The sequence below is a fragment of the Chanos chanos genome, chromosome 1 (genome assembly GCF_902362185.1).
Source record: "Chanos chanos chromosome 1, fChaCha1.1, whole genome shotgun sequence".
Classification (NCBI taxonomy): Eukaryota; Metazoa; Chordata; class Actinopteri; order Gonorynchiformes; family Chanidae; genus Chanos; species Chanos chanos.
Window position 1 is genome coordinate 5,910,268 of NC_044495.1, and position 21,943 is coordinate 5,932,210.

Consider the following 21,943-nt stretch of genomic DNA (forward strand, 5'->3'; position numbering starts at 1 on the left):
CTAATGCTGATGCTCCCTTCTCTAATGCCTCCTTCTTTCGTTCCATTTATCACTGCATAGCCCTCTTCCTTTATTTCCTCCCCAGTCTGCCTGTCCCTTTGTACCCCTCCCCTGTGTGTGTGTGTGTGCGTGTGTGTGTGTGTGTGTGTGTGTGTGCGTGCATGCGCGTGTGCGTGTGTGTCCGTCCCAAAAACTTTACTCACAGAGGGGAAACACATGTTTGAGGAGTTCAGAGAAGAAGAGAGAGGGAGAGAGAGAGAGCGAGAAGGAAAGGAAAGAAACGGTGGACCGAACTCACAAAGGAGTATTGTGAAGCTCTGGATTACCTTTTGTTGTTCTTATGCAGCTTTGTACGTGTTTGTGTTTATGAACTTGTGTCTATGTGCGTGTGTGCAAATGTGCTTTGTCTGTTTGCCTTTGCTTCTCTGATATGCAGCTGTTGTTTGTTAGTCCATTCTTTGTTACCTCCTTTGGTTCAGTTTGTGTGAATGTGTGTGATCTAGTTGGTGAGGTTGTTGGTTTCTCTCCATAGCTTCATCCAGTCCTCTTATTAATTGTTTCATTTGTGTATGTCCTTCCTTAAATTTATGCAACTGACTGAGTTTTCCAATATAGGTCTTTATTGTGCAGCGCAACTGTTTGAAGTTGTCAGTGAATGGCTGTTTTTTTTTTTCTTTTTGTACTTTTGGGAAAGAAAATCTGTTTTAGGTTTCAAACTTACTAGACCACTAGACAGCTTGCTTTGACTGCTGTGCATGTGTGCATGTGTGTGTGTGGGGTGTGCGTGTGTGGTTCTTAATTAGTTGCTGAAACAGCGCCTTGCTTCTGAAGAATGGATACCTCTCCGCTGTCTTCCATTCTCTCCCATCTTCTCCTTCTCCTCCTTTCCTGCTCCCTCGTGCTCACCGGGATGGACTCTTGCTACGATGACGAGGGCATCCCCAGCCGCTGCATGCCCAAGTTCGAGAACGCGGCGTTTAACCGTTCCGTGATCGTTTCGAACGTCTGCGGTTCTCCGCCCGAGGATTACTGCATGCAGACGGGTTCCACGCGCTCCTGCCACCACTGCGACAGCGCTGACCCCCAAAAAAACCGCAACGCCACCTATCTCACCGATTTCCACAACGACGAGGAACCCACCTGGTGGCAGAGTCAGTCGATGTACTTCGGAGTCCAGTATCCAAACTCTGTTAATCTCACCCTGCATCTGGGTAAGACCTTCACCTAATGCTAAACCTCACACTAACTCTTCATCTTCTTTTTAGCACCTTTACACTCTCACTTTTTTTTAAATGTATTTATTATTTCGTTTACTTGGTCACTGTGAAAACATAAAGCTGAAATCATTTCCCTCCTATTATATTTAGGGGCTCATTCTGACCTTTTTCTGTTGATTTCTTCCAGTCTATTTTCTCACCAGCTAGCCAAGTCTGCCTGACATTGCAAAATTGAGTGTGTTTTGAATTTTGCGTTACCTAAAAACTACACATTACTGTAGGCCAGACAGAACACCAGACAAAGAAATGACCTTTTAAGTAGACATTAATTGACTAATTTACCTGGTAATTGACCATAATACCACAGAGTGAAAAAAACTGACCTTGAGTTAAACACCACTCCAGTGAATCATGAATGTGCTTGCTAATCAGATGAAAGATCTTGGTTTACCATCTTTTGGTACCATCTCTCTGTCTTTTACCTCTGCCTACCTTAGTAGCATGAGACTTCCTTATTCAACACTTTTTCCATAGTGACAGACTTATTCGTTGTCCTTAAATATCACTTTTAATGAAACACTATGCAGAACAATTTAGAAACGAATCCAGAGAGCAACCTTCCCTTCCTCAGAAATGTTCATAATGAAAGATTTTACTTTCCAATCAAATTCAAATGCATGAAAAAAAAAAACTGAATTAGCTGTGTTAACATGCACTGGCATCACTTACTGAAAAAAACCTTCCCAGAAAAGGTTTTCCCAGTGCAAGGTCTCCTCAAATGAGCACAGGGAAGTTAGGATATAGGCATATCCTACTGGTCAAAGGAGTGAAAATTTTAACTAGGTGCAGTTTTCTGCAAGTCTGCAGAAAAGTGTCAAATATTATGTAGCTGGTATGTTTTCTATGGTGATAATCTTTAAAGTTCCTGAAACCATGTGGTTTCATTCAAGTGTTGTTCAGGCTGGTGATTCCAAGTAACACGTTCATTTTCGGAACTTTATTCTTATAATCACTGTCAACTGTTGTAAACTAATCGTGATCTCATTGTTTTTACTGCTTAAAGTGTTATTAACATGATAACCCGGGAGTCAAATCTAAACAGATACTGAAGAATGTCATGACCACTTGGACTCTCCAGAGAACTGAACAATCCAGACAGCTAGTGGGCTGTTGTAGCCACTGTTTCACAACATTTTCTTTTTTCTTTCTTTCTTTCCCTTCGCCTTCTGTCCACCCTGTCCAAAAACGAGACATAAAATAAAGCTAGATAAAGTTAGACTCGTTCAGATGCCATACCGTCCTGATGTTTTTGGGGATTTTTTTTTTTTGCCTGAGAAAGAGTTCATGCCAAGTTAATGTTTTATTTACTTGTTCAAGAGAGTTTTCTGAACTGGAATTCATGACTTCTGCCTTCCAAAAAAAAAAAAAAAAAGTTCAAGAAACCAGTTTCAATCCGTTTTCATTCCAAAACTTGTTTTAAGTTCAGTTTCCCCACTGTCTGAAAAGCAACAGTCACGACAATCGTTTGGCAACGTTTTGCCAAAACCCCGACCTCTGTGAGAATAAGACAAAATGAAGGTCGTGTTTTCGGTCATTGACAGGGGTTGGTCTGAATGTTCTCCTGTGACAAAAGCAGTTTAATCCCGGCAAGCTTTCATAATATTGTTGTCACTTCACTTTTGACAGCTTTCTAAAATCCCCCTCATAAGATCCCAGTTGAAGAAAACCATTGTGTGTAGAATTGCCTCAGCTTCTGGGGACATGCTTTCCATTCCAAATGACTACCTCTGCCTTTTTTTTTCTCTCTTTCTTTTTTTTCTTTTGAATCATAAAAAAAAGGGGGGGGGCATTGTTTGAGAGGTGAGAGAGGGTTAGAGAAGCTTTTGTTGTAGAGATGAGAATCCTTAAAAATGCTTCTCCACGTCTCGTTGTGAGTTTTCAATATAAAGCAGCAGCCTATTAAAGTCAGGCCTAGCCTGTTCTTCTGCCTTCTTCTTCAAACCACCTTGAGAAGAAAAAAAAGGGCGCACACTCTTAAACTGCTCAGATAATCGTTACTACTTCACAATAGCAATGGTGCTTTTATTTTAAATTCAGATAAAGATGTACAGGACAACTGAGGATGCATCTGTTGAGTAGGTGAGAGAACACACACACACACACACACACACACAGAAGGTTACAAAAGATTACAGGTTATGAAAGATTATCCCCATTCTCAGTTGATGTTCCTAGATTTTTATTTTATTTTATTTTTTTTTTTAGAAAGGAGAGAACATATGAGGTCTTCCAGTGAATTCTAGCTGTGGCATTGGTGGCTCAGTGTTACAACGATTCCTGACCAAGTCAGAGTTCATAGAGATGAGAGCAGCCTCACGTCAGCCCCCATTGACATTTCCCTTAAAGATTTCACTCAGTCCTATTGGTTCATTTATGATCCCTGTCAGCAGTACTCACTGTGTACACATCTCTCTCTCACTCCTCGCTCTCTCTCTCTCTCTCTCTCTCTCTCTCTCTCCCTCTCCTCCTCTCTCTCTCTCTCTCTTTCTCTCTCTCTCTGAGAGATGGATCAGTCTGGGTATCAGCCTAAGAGAAGACCCGCCTGTAGCACTAGCCATACATTTACGTAGCAAACGTAAGCGAACGCGCAACCTAAACCCTTAACGTAAAAGGGCAAAACGCCGATCGTTATCTGGATATGAAATGTGTTATAAATTTGACTCTCTACTTGTAGACACACACACACACACACCGACACACAAAAGCGCGCTGCCTCCTCTTCATCGATCATCGCTAGCTAACGGCCTGGGTTTGGGGCTAGCGCTTTTCGCATCCATCAAAGCCAAAGCTGTCTGTATGGTGCACGGGGATTTCCTTTGACAGAGCCAAATCTCAGAAATGTTCTCCAGCTGAAACAGAGGTGTGATTAAATACCGGGCGGAGATGGAGAAAGAATGAAAGAGTAGAGAGAGAGAGAGAGAGAGAGAGAGAGGAAGTGAGCAGGATGACAGAGCGTTGAATGTCATGTCTGGGACAGAAGAGGAAGTGGACTAGAATAACATAATATTGGCTTTAGGAGGTGCTGTATCAACTGGCTGAGCAATGCTATTGATTTTCACTAGCAGAGGAACAAAACTCTGGGGATGTGCCATATTTCCATACTCTCTCTCTCTCTCTTCTCTCTCTCTCTCTCTCTCTCTATCTCTCTCTCTTTCTCTGTTTTTTTTCTCTTTCTATTCCTGTAGTCTCTGAAGTTTCCTCATTTTTCCTTCTCTAGCATTTTATCCCCCCCCCCCTCTCTCTCTCTCTCTCTACCCTTCCCTTTCTCTTCCTCATTCGTTCAGTCTGATGCCAGATGTGTTGCTGTTGGGGGGTCTAGATTCTGTGCTCTCCCGTTTCCAAGCCAAACAAACCTCATCACAGGGAGGCCTAGACATACACACACATAATTTAGACCAGCAGTTCCCTTTGTGTGTCTGTGTGTGCGTGTGTGGGAAAGACTTGACCTGAATTCTGTACCATCAGACCTCTGCTGCTTTGTCTGTTTGTCTTTATTGTGTTTTGTTTACTCCCACTCATCTTCTTCTCACACACACACACACATACACACACACGCAGAAAAGAGAAGATAGGTTGTGTCCATCTGGTTTAATTGTCATGTAGATTGACATTGCTTTTAAATAGTGCCATTTACAATATAGGCTTTCTGTCCCTACTTTTTGACATATTTGTTCAACGAGTAGACCCACCCATCCAGCATTCTTAGTCCTAAGCCTGTATTGCATTGAAATAAACAAAACAAAACTCAAAAATTGTCTCACTCAAAATTCCACGTTTCACACACCATTAAGATACTGTCTCGCCACCCTGGTTCATTGCCTTCCCAATAGGGTCATCCTTCATAACTTTCACAAAAACCTTTATAAGTACTTCCATTATTTTTTTCAGTCCTGTACAGGATCTCAGAGATTTTTACATGGAAACAAAAGACTTCTAAATGATGTTACTGAAAACAAGAAAAAACACATTGAATGCTGATTAGAAGAAAAAAAAATATTGAAACACTATCAGAACTATGAACACTTTCCCCAGTCTTCCTCTCTGGACACCCTTGGCTCTGTGTATCTTAGGTTTCTCTTTTTTTCGGACACGCCTGATCCACAGAATCAGCCCACTATCGCACATCTGTTTGATTGGCTCTTTGAGGTGTTTAAACAGGAAGAGCTGAAATAATCAGTGCTGTTTTTTTTGTTTTGATTTGGTTTTTTTGATGTTATAAAGCTTAAAATGCACTTGAAAAAGGACTTCTGCTAACATGAGACATTTGCCAATTAGGACTTTATACTTAAAGCTTAAAACAAACAAACACTCATAGTACGCAGGTCTGCAACAGGGAGCAGATAAACAAAGGCTTCCTGTGGACACAGTCATAAACATTGAGACTGATCAGGTTGTTCTGAGTTTACACTGTCTGAACTACACACACTGCAGATATTCACACACACACACACACACACACACACACACACACACACACACACATGCAGATGCACTAACATACACAGTACATGCAGCACACACATGCACTCACACACACACACACACACACAAACACATGCACACATGCAGATGCACTAACATACACAGTCTCACACACACACACACACACACATGCACAAACACATGCACACATACAGATGCACTAACATACACAGTCACATGCACACACACACACATGCACAAACACATTCACACATGCAGATGCACTAACATACACAGTCACATGCACACACACACACACACACATGCACGCAAGCACAAACATATGCACACATGCACGCAAGCACAAACACATGCACACATGCTGATACACTAACATTCACACACACGCACACACACAGACACAACCACAATCACACAGTCAACTTTGTTGGCCTCTTTCATGACAAATGGCTCTAAACTGGTATTACAAAAAAAAAAAAATCAGTTCTGGTTCTTATTATGGTGTCTTAGCAGGGTATAAATCTCTCTCATACACTCTGCCCCTATGTAAATACACACTCCAAATACATATACACACAATTTGAATAAAAATGGGATTATACCAAGTGTGCATTGTACAGTGAGTGGTGTTGAAAGCAGACAACCATAACCCAGAGTTGAAATTCACCACAGATAGTCAAAACCACTATCACTATCAACCCAGCTGAGAAACGTCACTCTCTCCTTAATTTTAATATGGTTTTTTTTTTCCCTCGCTCCCGTTGTTGTTTGCTCTCTCTTTCCCTTTTTTTCCCTCTTTCTCTTTCAGGGGTAAACCTCTCTCACGCTGACTTTAAATGCTACCTAAATGATTTCAGTGTGCTGCCGTGTGACTGTGTGTGTGTGTGTGCGTGCAAGTGTGTGTGTGTGTGTGTGTGTCACAGTGAGAGAGGTTTGCGCTGCGATAAACTATTGCCTGTGTGATAGAGTTCAGAAAAGCTATTAGGATTTCTCAGCATGGCAGACATTGAGTGTCTGTGTGCTCATGTGCGTGTATAATGCATGTGCTTGCGTGCGAGGTGGGGAGGGATTTTAGCATTGCATGGTTTAGTATTACCTTCTCAAGAAGTCAAGTACACACCGAACTGAAAGACCAGTGACTGTGCGGAATAGCATAACTAGCATTTAGCTCTACACAGGACACACGTCTGTACCGTTGACTTTTCTCGATACCCTTTAAACCCTTGCCTGTGCCTCTACAAAAACTGTCACGCGAGTAAGAGAAACTTATTTTATGTGAGAACAGCAGTCTGTAGCAGGGTTTATCATCTCTCCGTCGTTTAGGGCAGGGTAACACTGATTGTCCACTCCCTTTTCTCTCGGAGACACTTTACGATGACACTTTATCCAATCAGCTGCGTTAACTGTTCGATCAACTATCGGTGATTAGAGACAAAACAACCCTGAGTTCCAGATTCGAGGGTTTGAGTCGAGTACCGTGGGACTACACAGCACACTGGGCTTGTTGCCTCAAGAAGTCGGTCATTAAAATCGGTAGAGCAGGGAGAGCGAGAGAGAGAGAGAGCGGGAGGTGTAGACTGAGGTAATGGGAGAGAGGTGTAGTTTTAGTGAGCAATCCAAAAAACTCAAATCCCACGTAAGAGCCGCAGAGCAGCCTGCGTACATGGGGTGAGATTTTGACATTTAATGAGAATTTCCCCGGGTCTGTCTCGCTCCGTGTTTGGTGTGTTTTACATTACAGGGAAATCAATCTTTTCCCTAACACCTTGCACAGAGTCACTTAGGGATAAATCAACGGACAACCAAACGCAGAACTTTTTTAGCTTAGATTTGTCTTCATACCCTTTATATTATACGTGTGTGTGTGTGTGTGTGTCTGTAAATATATATAAAAGAATATGAGATCATTCTTGGTGTAATAATGGCATTGCTTCATTTTGTCTTTTACGCATCTACTGTCTTCACCCTCTAACAGGTTTGTGTATTATATATATATATATATATAATGTGTACCGTTTTTTGGGGTTTTATTTTCCCTTTTCTGCTACTTACACGTCCTCTTTTTATCAGCTGGGCCTATAATAGCAACGTCTCCTTGCCAGAAATTTAATAAAGCCAAGATATCCATCCCAGACAAAAAAGGAAATGTATTTGGCAGGCTCTACCAGACGAACAAGGCTGAGTCAAAGACGGTTTAGCCCAACCAGTCTGAGTGAACAAAGGAGGTCCTCGCGGAACCAACTGGGAGAAGCAAAACGAGTTTAAGTTGTCTTGACATCTGCCTTATTCAAAAAAAAAAAAAAATCTTGTACTTGTGCCCCTTTACACAGCAGCTGGGTGAAAATGTTTGGATTAGAATCCTGCAGTAGTAATAGAGCATTCCAAACTTTTGCTCAACATCCTCCACGCTAGCCAGTAGTTTTTTGGGGGGGGAGTTTTTTCGGATATTCGTGGGCCAGCGTAGAATTGATAGAGCAAAGCTTTTCCCGTCTTGCTCTGTCAGTTGGATCCGTGGCCCATTTTTGTCCAATCACGTTCTTTCATCCGACATCACGGCTCACTGGCGTGAAGGACAATTGGTTCAATTATTGATTTGAATGTTTCGAGCCGCGTCCTAATTGGTAATTCAGTTCTTATCAATTTTTTTTTCTTTTTTCATGGCATGCAAAGCTCTCTCTCTCTCTCTCCCCCTCTCACTGACTCTTCTACCCTTTGACTTTTCTAGAAAGTTCCAACACAATGATCAATGGCCCTAATCTATTCTTTCTCTTGAGCACTTGGCATCTCCTTGTCCTGATGGTAAAGCACTCTGAGAGGGTTTATTCGTCAATGCTGTCACCAGCATGTCTGGCATAAGGCCATCGTCCCCAGTGAACTTTATATAGCTGCAAGACATCTTAGTCTTTAATATGGTAGGAACTTGTAATAAACTAATCGCTGCTTCACTAGAATTCCTCATTACACTTTGTTTTTCCTCTGAGATACCAATACATGTGTTCATTCTCTGGACACTGGAGGATCTTTTTTTTTTTTCCTGAGGCAAAGACAGGATGAGGGGGAAATGAAGTCTGTCTGTGAGATTTGTTGTTTTTCAGTCGAACAGATTGGAGTGGAAAGCATGTCTATTTCTGAAACATCAGGGGTCATATTGTTAAGATTATGTTTTAAGGGCCTCACAGACACAAGCGAAGACAGCAATTTTTTTTTCTTTTTTCTTTTCTTTTTTTTTTTTTTTTTTTTTTTTTGGAGATTACATTTTCTGAGTGGTCTCCAAACTTTTATATACCTCACTCATAGATTGTGTGTGTGTGTGTGTGTGTGTGTGTTTTGGTACTGACGTAAAAACCTCTTCATATTTCAGGCATAATTGTTGTGCTGTGATGATTCTTAGATTTATGAACTGGGTTGGTAAATGTTATACACCCAAATTTGATTCAAATTGTTCCTGAGATCATTAATGAATCATGCACGTCCTTTCATTTGTAACATCGGTCCAAAGCCGGCAGGCGTACTTAGAGTTTTCCGGCTTAGCTATTTATCATGTTCACTGAATCAGCTGTGGGTACATCAGAACCATAAGACCTTAACAGCCAAGGTCCATAATGAGACTAAATAATTGGGCTTTCTCCCATAATACAAAAAAAAAAAAAGCACAAATATTCGCTGTGTTGAAAGACATGAACATCCGCACCGAAACGCCAAAACAAAGACATAAACGTTAGAGCCTTGTGAAAACTGTAAACTAAAAAACTGAAAAACTGGAAAACTGGAAATTAAAATCATTGATTTGGTTAATGATGGACACAATGACGTCATGAGAAGGGCTTCTTTCTGTTTTTCTGTCAAGTTATTGAATAAAAACAACAGATTCAGTTGCCCACACTGAGTGCTCAGAGTCCCCTCACAGATGAACTAACTGAAAGGTTCAGTGGGTTTTGGATGTATAGATCCGTGTTTCATCCGCTTTGTGTTTCCTCGCCTTTAGGGAAGGCCTTTGAAATCACCTACGTCCGACTGAAGTTCTACACCAGTCGACCCGAGAGCTTTGCCATATACAAGCGGACGTCGGAGACGGCGCCATGGCAACCGTACCAGTTCTACAGCGCCTCCTGTCGGAAGACCTACGGGAAGGACCCGAAGGGTTTCATCCGTCCCGGGCAGGAAGAGAGGGCGGCGCTGTGTACAGACGAGTTCAGTGACATCTCTCCTCTGACTGGTGGAAACGTGGCCTTCTCCACGCTCGAGGGACGACCAAGCGCCTACAACTTCGACCAGAGCCCCGTGCTGCAGGTGAACTTATGTGTTTGTTTTGTACGTGTGTGTTTGTGTGTGTATATGTGTGTGCGTGTGAACCAGTGATAAACCATTAATTGTGTTGTCGGTGCGCGTGTACGCTAAAACATGTGCCTGAGAAAAGCTAATCCATACCACGGAGTCATAAATCATACAGCGACTGACTTTACCGCTGTCACGTTGTCTCTGTCCATTAACACTGTGAGCTATGCAGTGACGTGGAGAACATGCAGTTCACTGTCAGGTGGGCATGGTTTTCTCCAGCTCTCTCTGTGTGAACACCACACAGCACAGAAACTGACGGCAGAAGACTGACAGCATAGCAGGCGGCACCTACACATGGCATCATGGGTAGCACCTGCACACGCACACGCACATATGTACACACACGCACACACATACACTCACACATACACACCCACCCACGCACGCACGCACATGCACACGCAGAATCTCTCTCTCTCTCTCACTTACTCACATACACAAACAGACTCTCTCTCTCTCTCTTTCTCTCTCTCTCTTCTCTCTCTCTCTCTCTCTCTCTCTCTCACATACACGCACACAGACTTTCTCTCTCACATACACACACACACACACACACACTCACACAGACTCTCTCTCTCACACACACACACAGACTCATTCTCTCTCTCTCTCTCTCTCTCTCTCTCTCTCATTCTTTCGTTCTCTAACTACAAGACTGGACCAGACTCCTAGAATTCTTTGTTGTGTAACTCCAGGCTATAGTGACTAGCTCAATAGTTATAATTTAACTTTGTTCAGTAGTCCTCTATATAATGACCTTTGTGAAGTTCACAGCAGTTTTCCTTCGGTTGATGTCGTTATTTCAAGCGCATGCAGACTCTAAATATGGTTCTCTTCAGGCGTCTGACAACCTTCTTAGGGAGAAGTGGAACAGGGGCTCTAAGACAAGAGCACACGGACGCCATCAGCATGACTATAACCAAAATTAAAGTTGACACACATCGCCAAGAGCAAAGTGACAAAGTCAATCGCTCACAAAAACATGTGCACGTAAATACGCATGCAACGTGTACACAGACACACAACACACACACACACACACTGCACACACACACACACACACACACACCTGCACACGCGCGCACGCGCACACACACACACACACACACACACACACACACACACATATATATACATGCCTGACTTGTATTTTTCAGGAAAAAAAACCAACATTAAAGACTTGTCTGGGGTTGTATCAGATAAGTGAATGCAGAGAGAGAGAAAACTGGGAGACGCCTTTGAAATCAGGGAAATTGCACACCTGGTGTCCAGTCTGCCGCAGTTCAAGACAAAGGTGTCTGTGTTTGCCGTAAAGCAGGGAGGGTTACGCGAGCGACTTAAGAATGCATTTCTTTAAGTATGCCGACAAACCTCCTGTGATGTACCAAAAGCTTAGTGAGTGAGAGAAAATGAGAGGTATTGTTTTTTCAGCCCCGGTGTTGTGAAAAAAAGAAAAAAAAGGGAAAACAGAAGAAGAAATCTCATTTGCATTTGGGCTGTCAAGTAGAAATGGATAGAGACGTAGCCTGAGTACTTCACAGTAACACTGGCAGAGTGGAAAAAAACACACATACACACACACACATACACAACGCGCACACACACACACACCACACACACACACACACATACACACAGGATTTAACATGACAGGAGCACTGGACAGAGAAGAATCTTGCTTTAAAGGGGATGGAATTCTTGCATTTTAGTCGTAAAAATTTAAGCCAACAGCAGTTACACTTTCTCACACAGACTTTCTGTTTAATGATCTTTCTTTCCTTTCTCCTCTCCTTACTCCTCTTGCCTTCTCTCTCTCTCTCTCTCTCCTCCCCTCTCTCCCCAAGTCATACACACTCATGAGGTGGATGTGGCCTCTACTAAGGAAATGGAAGGAGAATGTAACATATGGCAGACTGGTTCAGTCTTACTTTCAGTCTGGTCATTCTGTGAAATATCTGACCATTTAGCAGTGTGTCTTTCATAAGACCAGAAAGAGACCCGAAATGCCATGCAACACTAATGCATTCAAGTAACTCTTAGGAGAAAAAAAAAAAAAAAACATCTTGAAGTGAGGTGTTCGAGTGTTAGTGTGTGTGTGTTTTTTTTTACTCCTCAGGTGTAAAGTTCTCCACTGTTAGCCATAATCAATTCATTCCCCGTTTGGCTGTAATTACTCACGCGGAGGTCTTAATTAAGCCAGGGTATAAAGAGACGGAATTTGAGTTGTCTCTCGCCCCCCCCCCCCCCCCCCCGCTGTTTATTTATGCTCGTTCGCCCGTCTCTCGCCCTCATAATAAACAGCTGTGTGTGTGTGTGTGTGTGTTCCCTTAACCGGAGCATTAATGCTTCCAGTCTTCCACATACCGTCGCTAAGCTCTTATGCATCAGATATATCGCGGACGCCAGTCGCTATGACAAAAAGAGCTTTTGTTTTGTTGTTGATTTTCATGAGATCCTTCATCATTCCGATGACTGTATAAAATAGTTTGCATATTGTCTTCATTAGCAGCAACCCTGATTCTCACTTTACAGAGTAGGGTTGAAGGAGATGTCCCTGGTTCTGTCAAGCTCTCATATTAATTAAAAGAATGGTTTGTCTGTCATCGTTGTGAGTAACTGAACAGCTCTGATATCATCTCGCTGTAGCTGTTTAACAGGAGCGGCATGGGATCGTCTGACTTTTTTTTCTGTTCTTTGCATTCTTATAAATGGCTTTTGATTGTCACTCTGCAGCCTTGAGTGCCCAAATGTCCCCTTGAATCCTGGGTGAAGTCTCCCTAATGGCCTCAGTGGCTGTAGATTACGCTCTGGTTAGAATGTCATCGACGCCCTAGTTATAAAGAGACGCATGATCAATAAACGCTGGAACGAAATACACAGCCAAGGTGACAAATCTCTTCCTATATCGTATATCCGAGATATACTCCCTGCTCTCTCTCTCTCTCTCTCTCTCTCTCTCCCTCTCTCACATTCTCACTTTTTCTGCTTTTTATTCCTTTTTCCTCCGGCCTCCCACTTTAATGAGAAAAAGAGAGCCGAGCGGGGCAAATGACCAACTGATCTGAATGGAGAAAAAAAAAAAAGAAAAAGATCAATACCGTCACCCCTTTGCATTCAGAAAAGTCCTTCTCCTCATCTTCATCCCTCTCTCTCCCTCTTTCTCTCTCTCTCTCTCTTTTTTTTTAAGGGTATGTGGTAGAATGAATTTGAGAGGAAAATGATAATTGCGTCTCTGTACACTTATGGCTCTCTATAGAGTCTTTCTGTTTCAGCAGTGAAGCATAGACCACACGCTTGGCCTACATTCTTATAAAGATGAGTTTGACCTTTTCTGGCATTCAGGAGCCGAGAGCTGGAGCAGGTTCTTTGTCACCCCGGATAACTCCCGCTTTAACCCAGCCAGGAGTGACTCAAACCGGGCCTTCAGCCGTACCCGCGCCTCTGGTCTGACCTCGGCCTAACCTTGCGATTGTTGGAAGTTATTGGGCTCTCTCTGATGATATTGTCAGAAGTGATGTATTTTCATTGGTGCGCCCTGAATAAAGCCCTCCTTTTAAGGATGTCCCTTTTTCTTCTTTTTTTTTTTTTTTTTTTTATGATGCATGACAATTTTCCACTTGTCAAATGAATCACAGACTGAATAGCTACGCTCTCCTTCTGTCCTGAACAACCAAAAAAAAAAAAAAAAAAGAAAAGTTTGAAGATCATTTCCTTTGAAGTTTTCAAACTTTTGAAGACTTGAGATTTTCTATTTTAAAATACATGTAGTACCTGAGTCCTTCCTTGCGCTCGATAAAAACATCTCCAAGAAGTTAACCGAAGAAGTATGTCTATGCAAGTAGGTCTGTCTCAGTTCCTGCTGAGAACTTGGATCAAAATCAGCGTTCTGTAACCGGCTTTTGACTACCAGCCCAAAGATGAACGCACAGAACAGGGGCTTCTACGCATGAGTGCAGGGGCTGACCAGTGATTAGGCTTGTGTCTGTTATCTTACAGTCAATAAGCAATATAAACGTGTTATATATGAGGTATTACTATGTAATAACATTGTACCAGGACACCCTACGTGACACTTTGCTTCTCTTATCACTTGCTAAGTTGTCGACTCCCTGAATAAGTTCTAAACCACCTCTCCGCTTGATTGCGACGTCTTTCTTTTCCTTTTTCTTTTTTTTTTCCTTTTCTTTTCTAGAGGATATTACTGAGAGAGAAAAATGACTTGTGCTCATCTGGCTGTCTGCTCAGTAAGTCTAATAGAGGCATGCATATTTCATCAGCTTTAAAAACAGGATGTGCATCCTCGCACTTCTATTACCGTTTTAATCCTGTCGCGCGATGTCAAGTAAAGTGTTGCTCCCACTGCGAGTTCTGCTTTGAGACTTACACAGCTACCGTTCGCGCTCTCTCTCTCTCTCTCTCTCTATCCTCTCCCTTCTATTTAAGCTCTTCTTTTCACCATCAAAAGCGTCTCCAAGAACTCGTGGAAGAATTGAGATGAGCAAGGCTAAGTTTACAGCGGTTGTGAGAAATAGAGAGAGAGAGAGAGAGAGAGAGAGAGAGAGAGAGAGAGAGAGAAATGAATGTTTGATCTGCTTTGAATGACAGATGAGAAGGCCCCATGGTTGGCTTTTTTTTTTTTTTTTTTTTTTTACAGGGAGTAATCCTTAAAAATGACTTCAAGGGCAAAGATGACTACTATAGTACTGCTTTTACAGCCTGCTCCTGTCGCGCGGTTCCTGTTTTTTTTTTTTTTTTTTGCAGATAAATGAAAATGTAGAAGAGATATTTTACAGTATTCTAATGCAGCAGCTTTGGCATATGACATGATAGTGCCTGTATGACTGAACAAAAGAATTCAAATATCTGACTGTCAGATCACACAATCTCCAGGTTTACCACGACTGTCCGCGTAGCACGCAATTCTTGTCCAAGTTAACTGTGGTCTTCCTAAAATTTTTAAAACCCGTGGAGTGTTCCAGGAGGTGAGTTTCTAAGTTGTCCAGATCTACCTAGAGATCTAGCTATCTGTCTAGAGCTATCCTGAGACTGGCAGTGGGAGCCATTAGAACAGTTCCTTGACTCTTCTCCCATTGGAAGTCTTGAGTCTTGGCTCAAATCATTTCTCTGACTGAGAAATTCTGCCTCGTGTATTAACCCCAGAAGAAAAATCAGCCCAGGTAGGGAAGAGGTTGCAGTTCAGCTAAAAAGAAAAGATCACCTCAAAGAATATTGGAGGGGAAAAGAAGAGAAACGGTGTCCGGAAAGACACCGTGCAAACTGTAATCCTCTGTTCTAACATAAAGCAATTCAAACTAATCCTGTAAACTTGTCTAAGGGAGTGTATATAAACCACACCATACATTTAAATCACCAGTCTGCACGTTACGGCTCCAACAAGCATTCAAGTGGAAAAAAAAAAAAAAAAAAAAAAAAAAACCTCTGGGAGACAAGATAAGTAATATAAGTACTATGTGATGTTGAATCTGCTATATTTTAATAATGGTTATTTTGTTCCCTTCTACTGTGTTCTCTACCCTTTCCTGTTTAAATTGCCTATTCTATTCTATTCTATTCTATTCTATTTCTATTCTATTCTATTCTATTCTATTCTATTCTATTCTATTTCTATTCTATTCTAGTCTATTATACTTTGTAAGTTTGCTGTGTTGTTATTAATTTGTTTTTGTCTTTGTTCCAGAATACTCTATTCTGGACTGTTCTGTATTTTTTTTTTTTTAAAGCTCTCTCACCTATACTGCCCCTGTTTTGTTTGTTTTGTTCCGGGCCTTTCTGTTTTTGTTGCTAACATTATTGCCGTGTATTATGGCTATGCATTGCAATCTCCACTCGACTGATGTTATTTAGCTTGATGGCAAAGGTGCCTGGTATGGGTTCATTAATGCATGCTTGTTTTTCCCGCACTCATCATTACCAAACAAATAGGCTGGAATAACAAACACTCACCTTGTAACAGGCTGCTTAGATGTTTCCTGCAAAGTAATGGATTACTTCAAAAGGAGTCCTGTTTTTGAGTTTGTGCATCGTTTTTTCTTTCCTCTTTTTTTCCCTCTTTTTTTTTTTTTTTTTTTACTAAATCCACACAGGAGATGAAAGCTGCTCTATGAATTCAAATTTAATTTGTTCAGTCACCCATGTTACTTCCATCCTCTCTCTCTCTTTCTCAAGCCCTCCCTCCCCCCCCCTCTCTCTCCCTCTCCCTCCCTCCCCCCCCCCCCTCTCTCTCTCCCTCTGTCTTTCTTTTTCCTCCTTGAGCTAAATTGGAATGCCAGCTTCAAGTGAGAATGAAAAAGTAAGAGAGCAGAGGACATGCTGAACTTAAGCAATCAAATTAAAAAAGTTATTAAACTTGGTTTTTGAGGGACAAAACTCTCTCTCTCTCGCTCTCACACACACACACACACACACACACAGGCTAGTGCTGAGGCCTGGCTAAGCCAACACCCAAGACTAGGCTAACATGGAGCAACAACAGCAGTGTGTGTGTGTGTGCGTGTGTGTGTTTGAGAGAGAGAGAGGCTGTGAATGAACAAATTGATGGACAGATTGTCATATTAAAAGATACCTGTAAGTCTGTCATGAAGCTGATAGGGTAGGTGGGGTTTAGAATGGTGGGAAAGACAGAAGGAGAGAAAGAGAGAGGAGTGAAAGAAACAAAGAGAAAGCTAAAGGGATGGAGTGATGAAGGTGGAATAAGGACTAGTGAGAAACATGATTATGACAATGAAATGACTATGAAAAAAGTGTGGAAAGGTATTCCAGGACAATGGGGGTTGAGAGAGAGGGAGAGATGTTCTTTTTGCCTTTGTGTGTGCGGGTTTTTTTGGGGTTTTTTTTTTTGCTGTAGCCTCAGGCTATATAAGACCAATGCTGAGCTGTTCCAAATCTCACTGAGGATGTGACTCACTGTGCATGCGTGCGTGTGTGTGTGCGTGCGTGCGTGTGTGTGTGTGTGTTGTGTTTATTTTTTTAGACATGTGTGAAACACTTGCAAAATAACTGCCAAATGAGCTCTGTAAAATTGTTGAAATCTCATTGGTCAAAAACGCAACAGACAAAAAACAAAAAAGCGGAGCTGTAATTACATTTTTCGCTGCCGTCTGCATAAACAGCATCCAATAAGCTCGCTCATAATTAACCTTTCAAAGATTACTTCCTTTCCGCAGTGTAAATAATATTTCAAAGAGCAATTTGGTTCAGACAATTAGCCATAGTTCACATAGCATGAATCGTTATAATATGGCCAACAGAATTAAAATGCCATTTCGTATTAACGTCGTTATGTCCTACCATCAACAGAAATGGATTTTCATCTCCTGGATGGTAGCTTTCACCGCTTTCAGAGCAACGGATTTGTCAATAACCGCAGTGCAGCCGGCAAAAGACTCATTACAGGTGTCATAGAGCAGTTGTTGCACCTTATGTCAATGTGTATAACTGATTTTATGCTACGTGATGTCATTCGGTGTGTTGTCATTTGGTTTGTACTGAATGTGGTATGTCATTCTGTGACATAAGCTGTTATGACAGATAGTCACACCTGATGACAAATGTAGTAACACCGGATGACAAATTAAAGTTATTATTTCAGAAATGTAAGTGCGAGCTTATGCCTTATATGGATGGAATCTAAGTATGGGTCACAGTTCCCATCCGATATTACAGCAGCTCTGCGTCCCTCATATAGCAGTTTTGTTATTTGTGTTTGTAACAGATGGAAACGGAACTCTTAATTTACTTAAATGATGCATGGGTTTTTTTGCTTTTTTCTTTTTTTTCCCCCCCTGGGTTGTTTGTCATTTGGGTTTTGTTGGCTGCCAGCTGTTGCTGAGGGTTTATAACACAGAATGAGAGATGGCGGGGGGGGGTTGTGAACAGTGAGTTCTGGGGAGGTCTATATTTGGACAAAACTGTTTGCGTCTAAGATTTAACACTAAAAGATCAGGAGCAGCATAAGTGCAATGATTTTTTTTTTATCAATATTAAAAACATTCATAAGAAATACATTTAAAAATTGGCAGCTACAACTGATGCGGGGGGGGGGGGGGGGGGTTCTTTAACAATGATACTCGTTTCTCTGAACATGTGTTCTGTCTTTCCAATAAGTTCCCTAGGGTTGTTGAGGTGCTAACTAACTGCTAACTAAGGAATGAAACATCCCAGGGTTACTACGCTTCATTCACCAAGAGCTGGTTCCTGTCAGGAACCAAGGCAGCTGCATTCAGAACAGGGGAGAGAGAAAGAGAGAGGGGGAGAGAGATAGAAAGAGAATTGAGGAGAACTCTTTGTTTCTATGGCTTGTGGTCTGCTATGTGTAGAACATGCTAACAATTTGTCTACATATTTTTCTACAATACATTTGTTACGAATACGAAATGCTTTGTTTATCCCGAGGGAAATTCAAGTAGTATTAAGTCAATTAGTATTAGTTAGTATTATAGTCAGTTAGAATTTTTAAATCATTTCATTAGAGTCTGACTTTTAAGTCCTGTTTTTAGTCTGTATTTTTTTAGCAAATGAATGATGGTAAGTGACAATTAAATAGAAAACAGTCAAAAGATAAATACAGCCATGGAAATAAAAAGCCAAAATATTCGAAATCTCTTAATAATTATGAATAATTTATTCTATATTTTCATGAAGGGCAGATCAAGGACAAGGCCTTATGTGCGGTCTTGGATTGTTTTTGATCATCTGTCACCGTGTACACTCCTCAAACAGACACAGAAATCTCAGCAGCCAAGGTGTAGAGCAGACACTAATTGTCCAATCCAGCGCCATATCTGACCAAATGGTCCAATCAGCTTCTCTCGCCCTGCCTGAGCAGCAGCAGTTTGTCCTTGTGATTCATGACACGATGCCCCCCCCCCCCCCCCGCCCCCCAAAAAAAAAGAGTTTCTCTTGGCCATAATGAGCAAGGAATAAAAAGTTTTCATAAAAGTTCAACAACCTGACGCTTCACCTAAACTGCCCCTACACTCTCTCTTTTGATAGAGAGCGAGAGAGAGAGAGAAAGTGGGGGGCAGAGCAAGACAGAGACAGAGAGCGAGTAAGAGTGAGGGAGAGAGCGAGAAGGCGCGAGAGAGGGAGAGAGAGAGAGAGAGAGAGAGCAGGATGTGTAGAGAGGCTATCTGTTTTATTCCTCCTCATTTGTTCTATGTCCTGAAAGGGTATCAGCGCTCATCCTTCAGCCACAGAGCCTGGACTCCTTTCAGAGGCTGTATTGCCAACCTTTCTCTCACTCTCTCTCTCTCTTGCTCTTTCTCTCTCCCTCTCTCTTTATCTCCCTCTCTCTCTTTCTCTCTCTCTCTCTACCTTTCTCTCTATGTCCCTCTTTCTCTCTCTCACCCTTTCACTACTGCTTTGGAGTGAGCAATGAGTTCGTGTTCACCTGTGTGCTCCTGGTTGTCTGTATCTTCAAAAAGAGTTTAAAGCCCATTAATGGGGATTGTAGAGTAGAGTCAGTGAAGTAGGTTCACACACACACACACACACACACACTCACTCACTCACACGCATGGCCACATGCACACACACGCACACGCACACAGGCCACAGCAGCACAACACAATTACCACCTTACTTACTGTCTCACCAGCAACTCCTCGTTTTAACCTTTTGTCACAAATAACAATAGATCTGGGATCAGTTTTTTACAACGCTTTCCTCAGCTGAACAGTTATAAGCACAGTGTCATATAAACTCAGTAAGTATCTCAGCTCTCCAGATTGACTTCTGTTTCAGAGGTAACCAGGATTACCTAATATCTGATCTCTGACCTTTGACACGGAGGTCGGAGGGGTCACATACGAAACATTTTTGACTTGTTCTGAGTTGAAAAGGTCACTTTGGACTGTGTTTTTCTTCCTAATTTATTCCTCGTGTGCTCTGTCCTCCCGCCCCCCTAAAAAAAACAGCATCTAGCATTGACTCATTGACCATGGAATATTGCGTGTGTTTGTGTGCGTTCATAAACGTACCACAAAATTCTCTGTGAAGATGCAGAGGTTTTTTATTCGCCCAAACTCTCTCTTCTACTGCTTCTACACTTTACCTTTTCTCTTTTCTTTCCCCTCATTTTCTGCTGATTCTTTCCCTCATTATCTGTCCTGATTCAGTGCTCATACAACAATACATTTTCACTCAAACATTTCACTTCATTCGTAACCTAAAATTATAAATTCTTCTGAAGGTAAATAATTATGCCGTTAAGTATTTCTGTGACCTTTTTTCTCTGTTCTTTTCATTACAAAAGCCATCTCTGGTCCACCTCGAACCCTCACAGAACTACAGACTCTAATCTCTCTCTCTCTCTCTCTCTCTCTCTCCCTATCTCTCTCTCTCTCTCTCTCTCTCTCTCTCTCTCTCTCTCTCTCTCTCTCTCTCTCTTTCTCTAGGATTGGGTGACAGCCACAGATCTGTTGATTTCTCTGGACAGATTAAACACATTTGGGGATGAGTTTTTTAAGGATTCCAAAGTGCTACGTTCATATTTCTACGCTATCTCTGACTTTTCAGTCGGTGGCAGGTAAAACACACGCACATGCGCACACACGCGCGCACACACACACACACACACACACACACAAACACACGTACACATATGCTCTCATGTACACATTAACGCATACACAACATTCACATGTATACAATTTACCCGTGGTTTTCTAAACTCTGGGCTGTGGTTAGTCTACACCCAAGCATTTGGCGGTTGTTTTGTAATGTTACGCTCTGGTGCTGAGCTAGACTGCAGTTAGAATAAAGCTTGTTTGAGTTAGACTGTTTACAATGCAAACAGGATATGGAAGAGTAGAGAGGATGTGTGTGTGTGTGTGTGTGTGTGTGTGTGTGTGTGTGTGGACAGGGTCACCATATGTGTCGCATTAACTAGAACGAAGCAGCTTCTGCATGCTAAACCATTTGCCAGAGATCGTTAGTAAGGGAGTAATGAGTAGAATATAAATCAGAACCTGAACAAGTAGTCTCCGTGTTTGCCTTTCTCACAGGTGTAAATGTAACGGCCACGCCAGCGAGTGTGTGTCGGATGAAGGTGGGCGTCTGGTGTGTGTGTGTCAGCACCACACAGCTGGGCAGGACTGCCAGCGCTGTGCCCCCTTCTACCAGGACAGACCCTGGGCACGAGCAACCGCGGATGCTGCCAACCAGTGTGTGAGTGAGTACTGTCCCCCAAAAACAGCATCTGTGTGTGTGTGTGTGTGTGTGTGTGTGGGTGTGTGTCTGTATGTGTGAAAATGCCTCTGAACTAGTGCATTAAGAGTAAGAGTTTGAGACTGATGGTGTTCCACTTATGGAGTTTTAGCTCATAAACTGTGTTATTAAGTCTGTTTTTCAATATCATAGTAGTTCATAGTTAAATGACTTGTGCTTGAGTGTGTGAGTGTGTGTGTGTGTGTGTGTGTGTGTGTGTGTGTGTGTGTTTCTATATTTGCGTCTTATCTCCTGCGGCACTGGTTTGGGAGGCTGGACTTTTGTGAATGATTTAGGCTGAGAGCTGTAATTAGCTACACCACAAAGTCGTGGAGTTGAAAAAAAAAAAGATGTTAATTATTTTAATTCTCACTTCTATTAAACTACTACTTCCTTTAATTAACTCTCTCTCTTTCTCTTCCCCCACTCTCTCTCTCTCTCTCTCTCTCTCTCTCTCTCCTACTCCTTCTCTGTCCCCAGCAGATGGCTTTTTTCAGCCTGCTGAAAGGAGGGGAGAAAAGGGAGAATTTAATAAATAAATATGTTTTTAGATAAGAAAAAGACTTAAATGTTTTCAAACGTCTGCTGGCACTGGATAAACTGTTGGTGTAATCCATGCATAGTCACAGAGGGAAGCTGTTCTGAGAACAGTGCCAAAC

At 42.0% G+C, this 21,943-nt stretch overlaps 1 protein-coding gene across 1 annotated transcript in view; it reads left to right on the forward strand.

Annotated features, from left to right (window-relative positions):
- The first annotated feature begins 832 nt into the window (after window positions 1-832).
- Window positions 833-21,943, forward strand: part of lamc3 (laminin, gamma 3) — a 66,751-nt gene continuing 45,640 nt past the window's right edge. Inside the window, exons 1-4 of the mRNA XM_030774870.1 lie at window positions 833-1,211; window positions 9,706-10,010; window positions 20,474-20,604; window positions 21,083-21,249. Of these exons, the coding sequence (XP_030630730.1) occupies window positions 833-1,211; window positions 9,706-10,010; window positions 20,474-20,604; window positions 21,083-21,249 (982 nt within the window). The remainder of the gene's footprint in view (window positions 1,212-9,705; window positions 10,011-20,473; window positions 20,605-21,082; window positions 21,250-21,943) is intronic.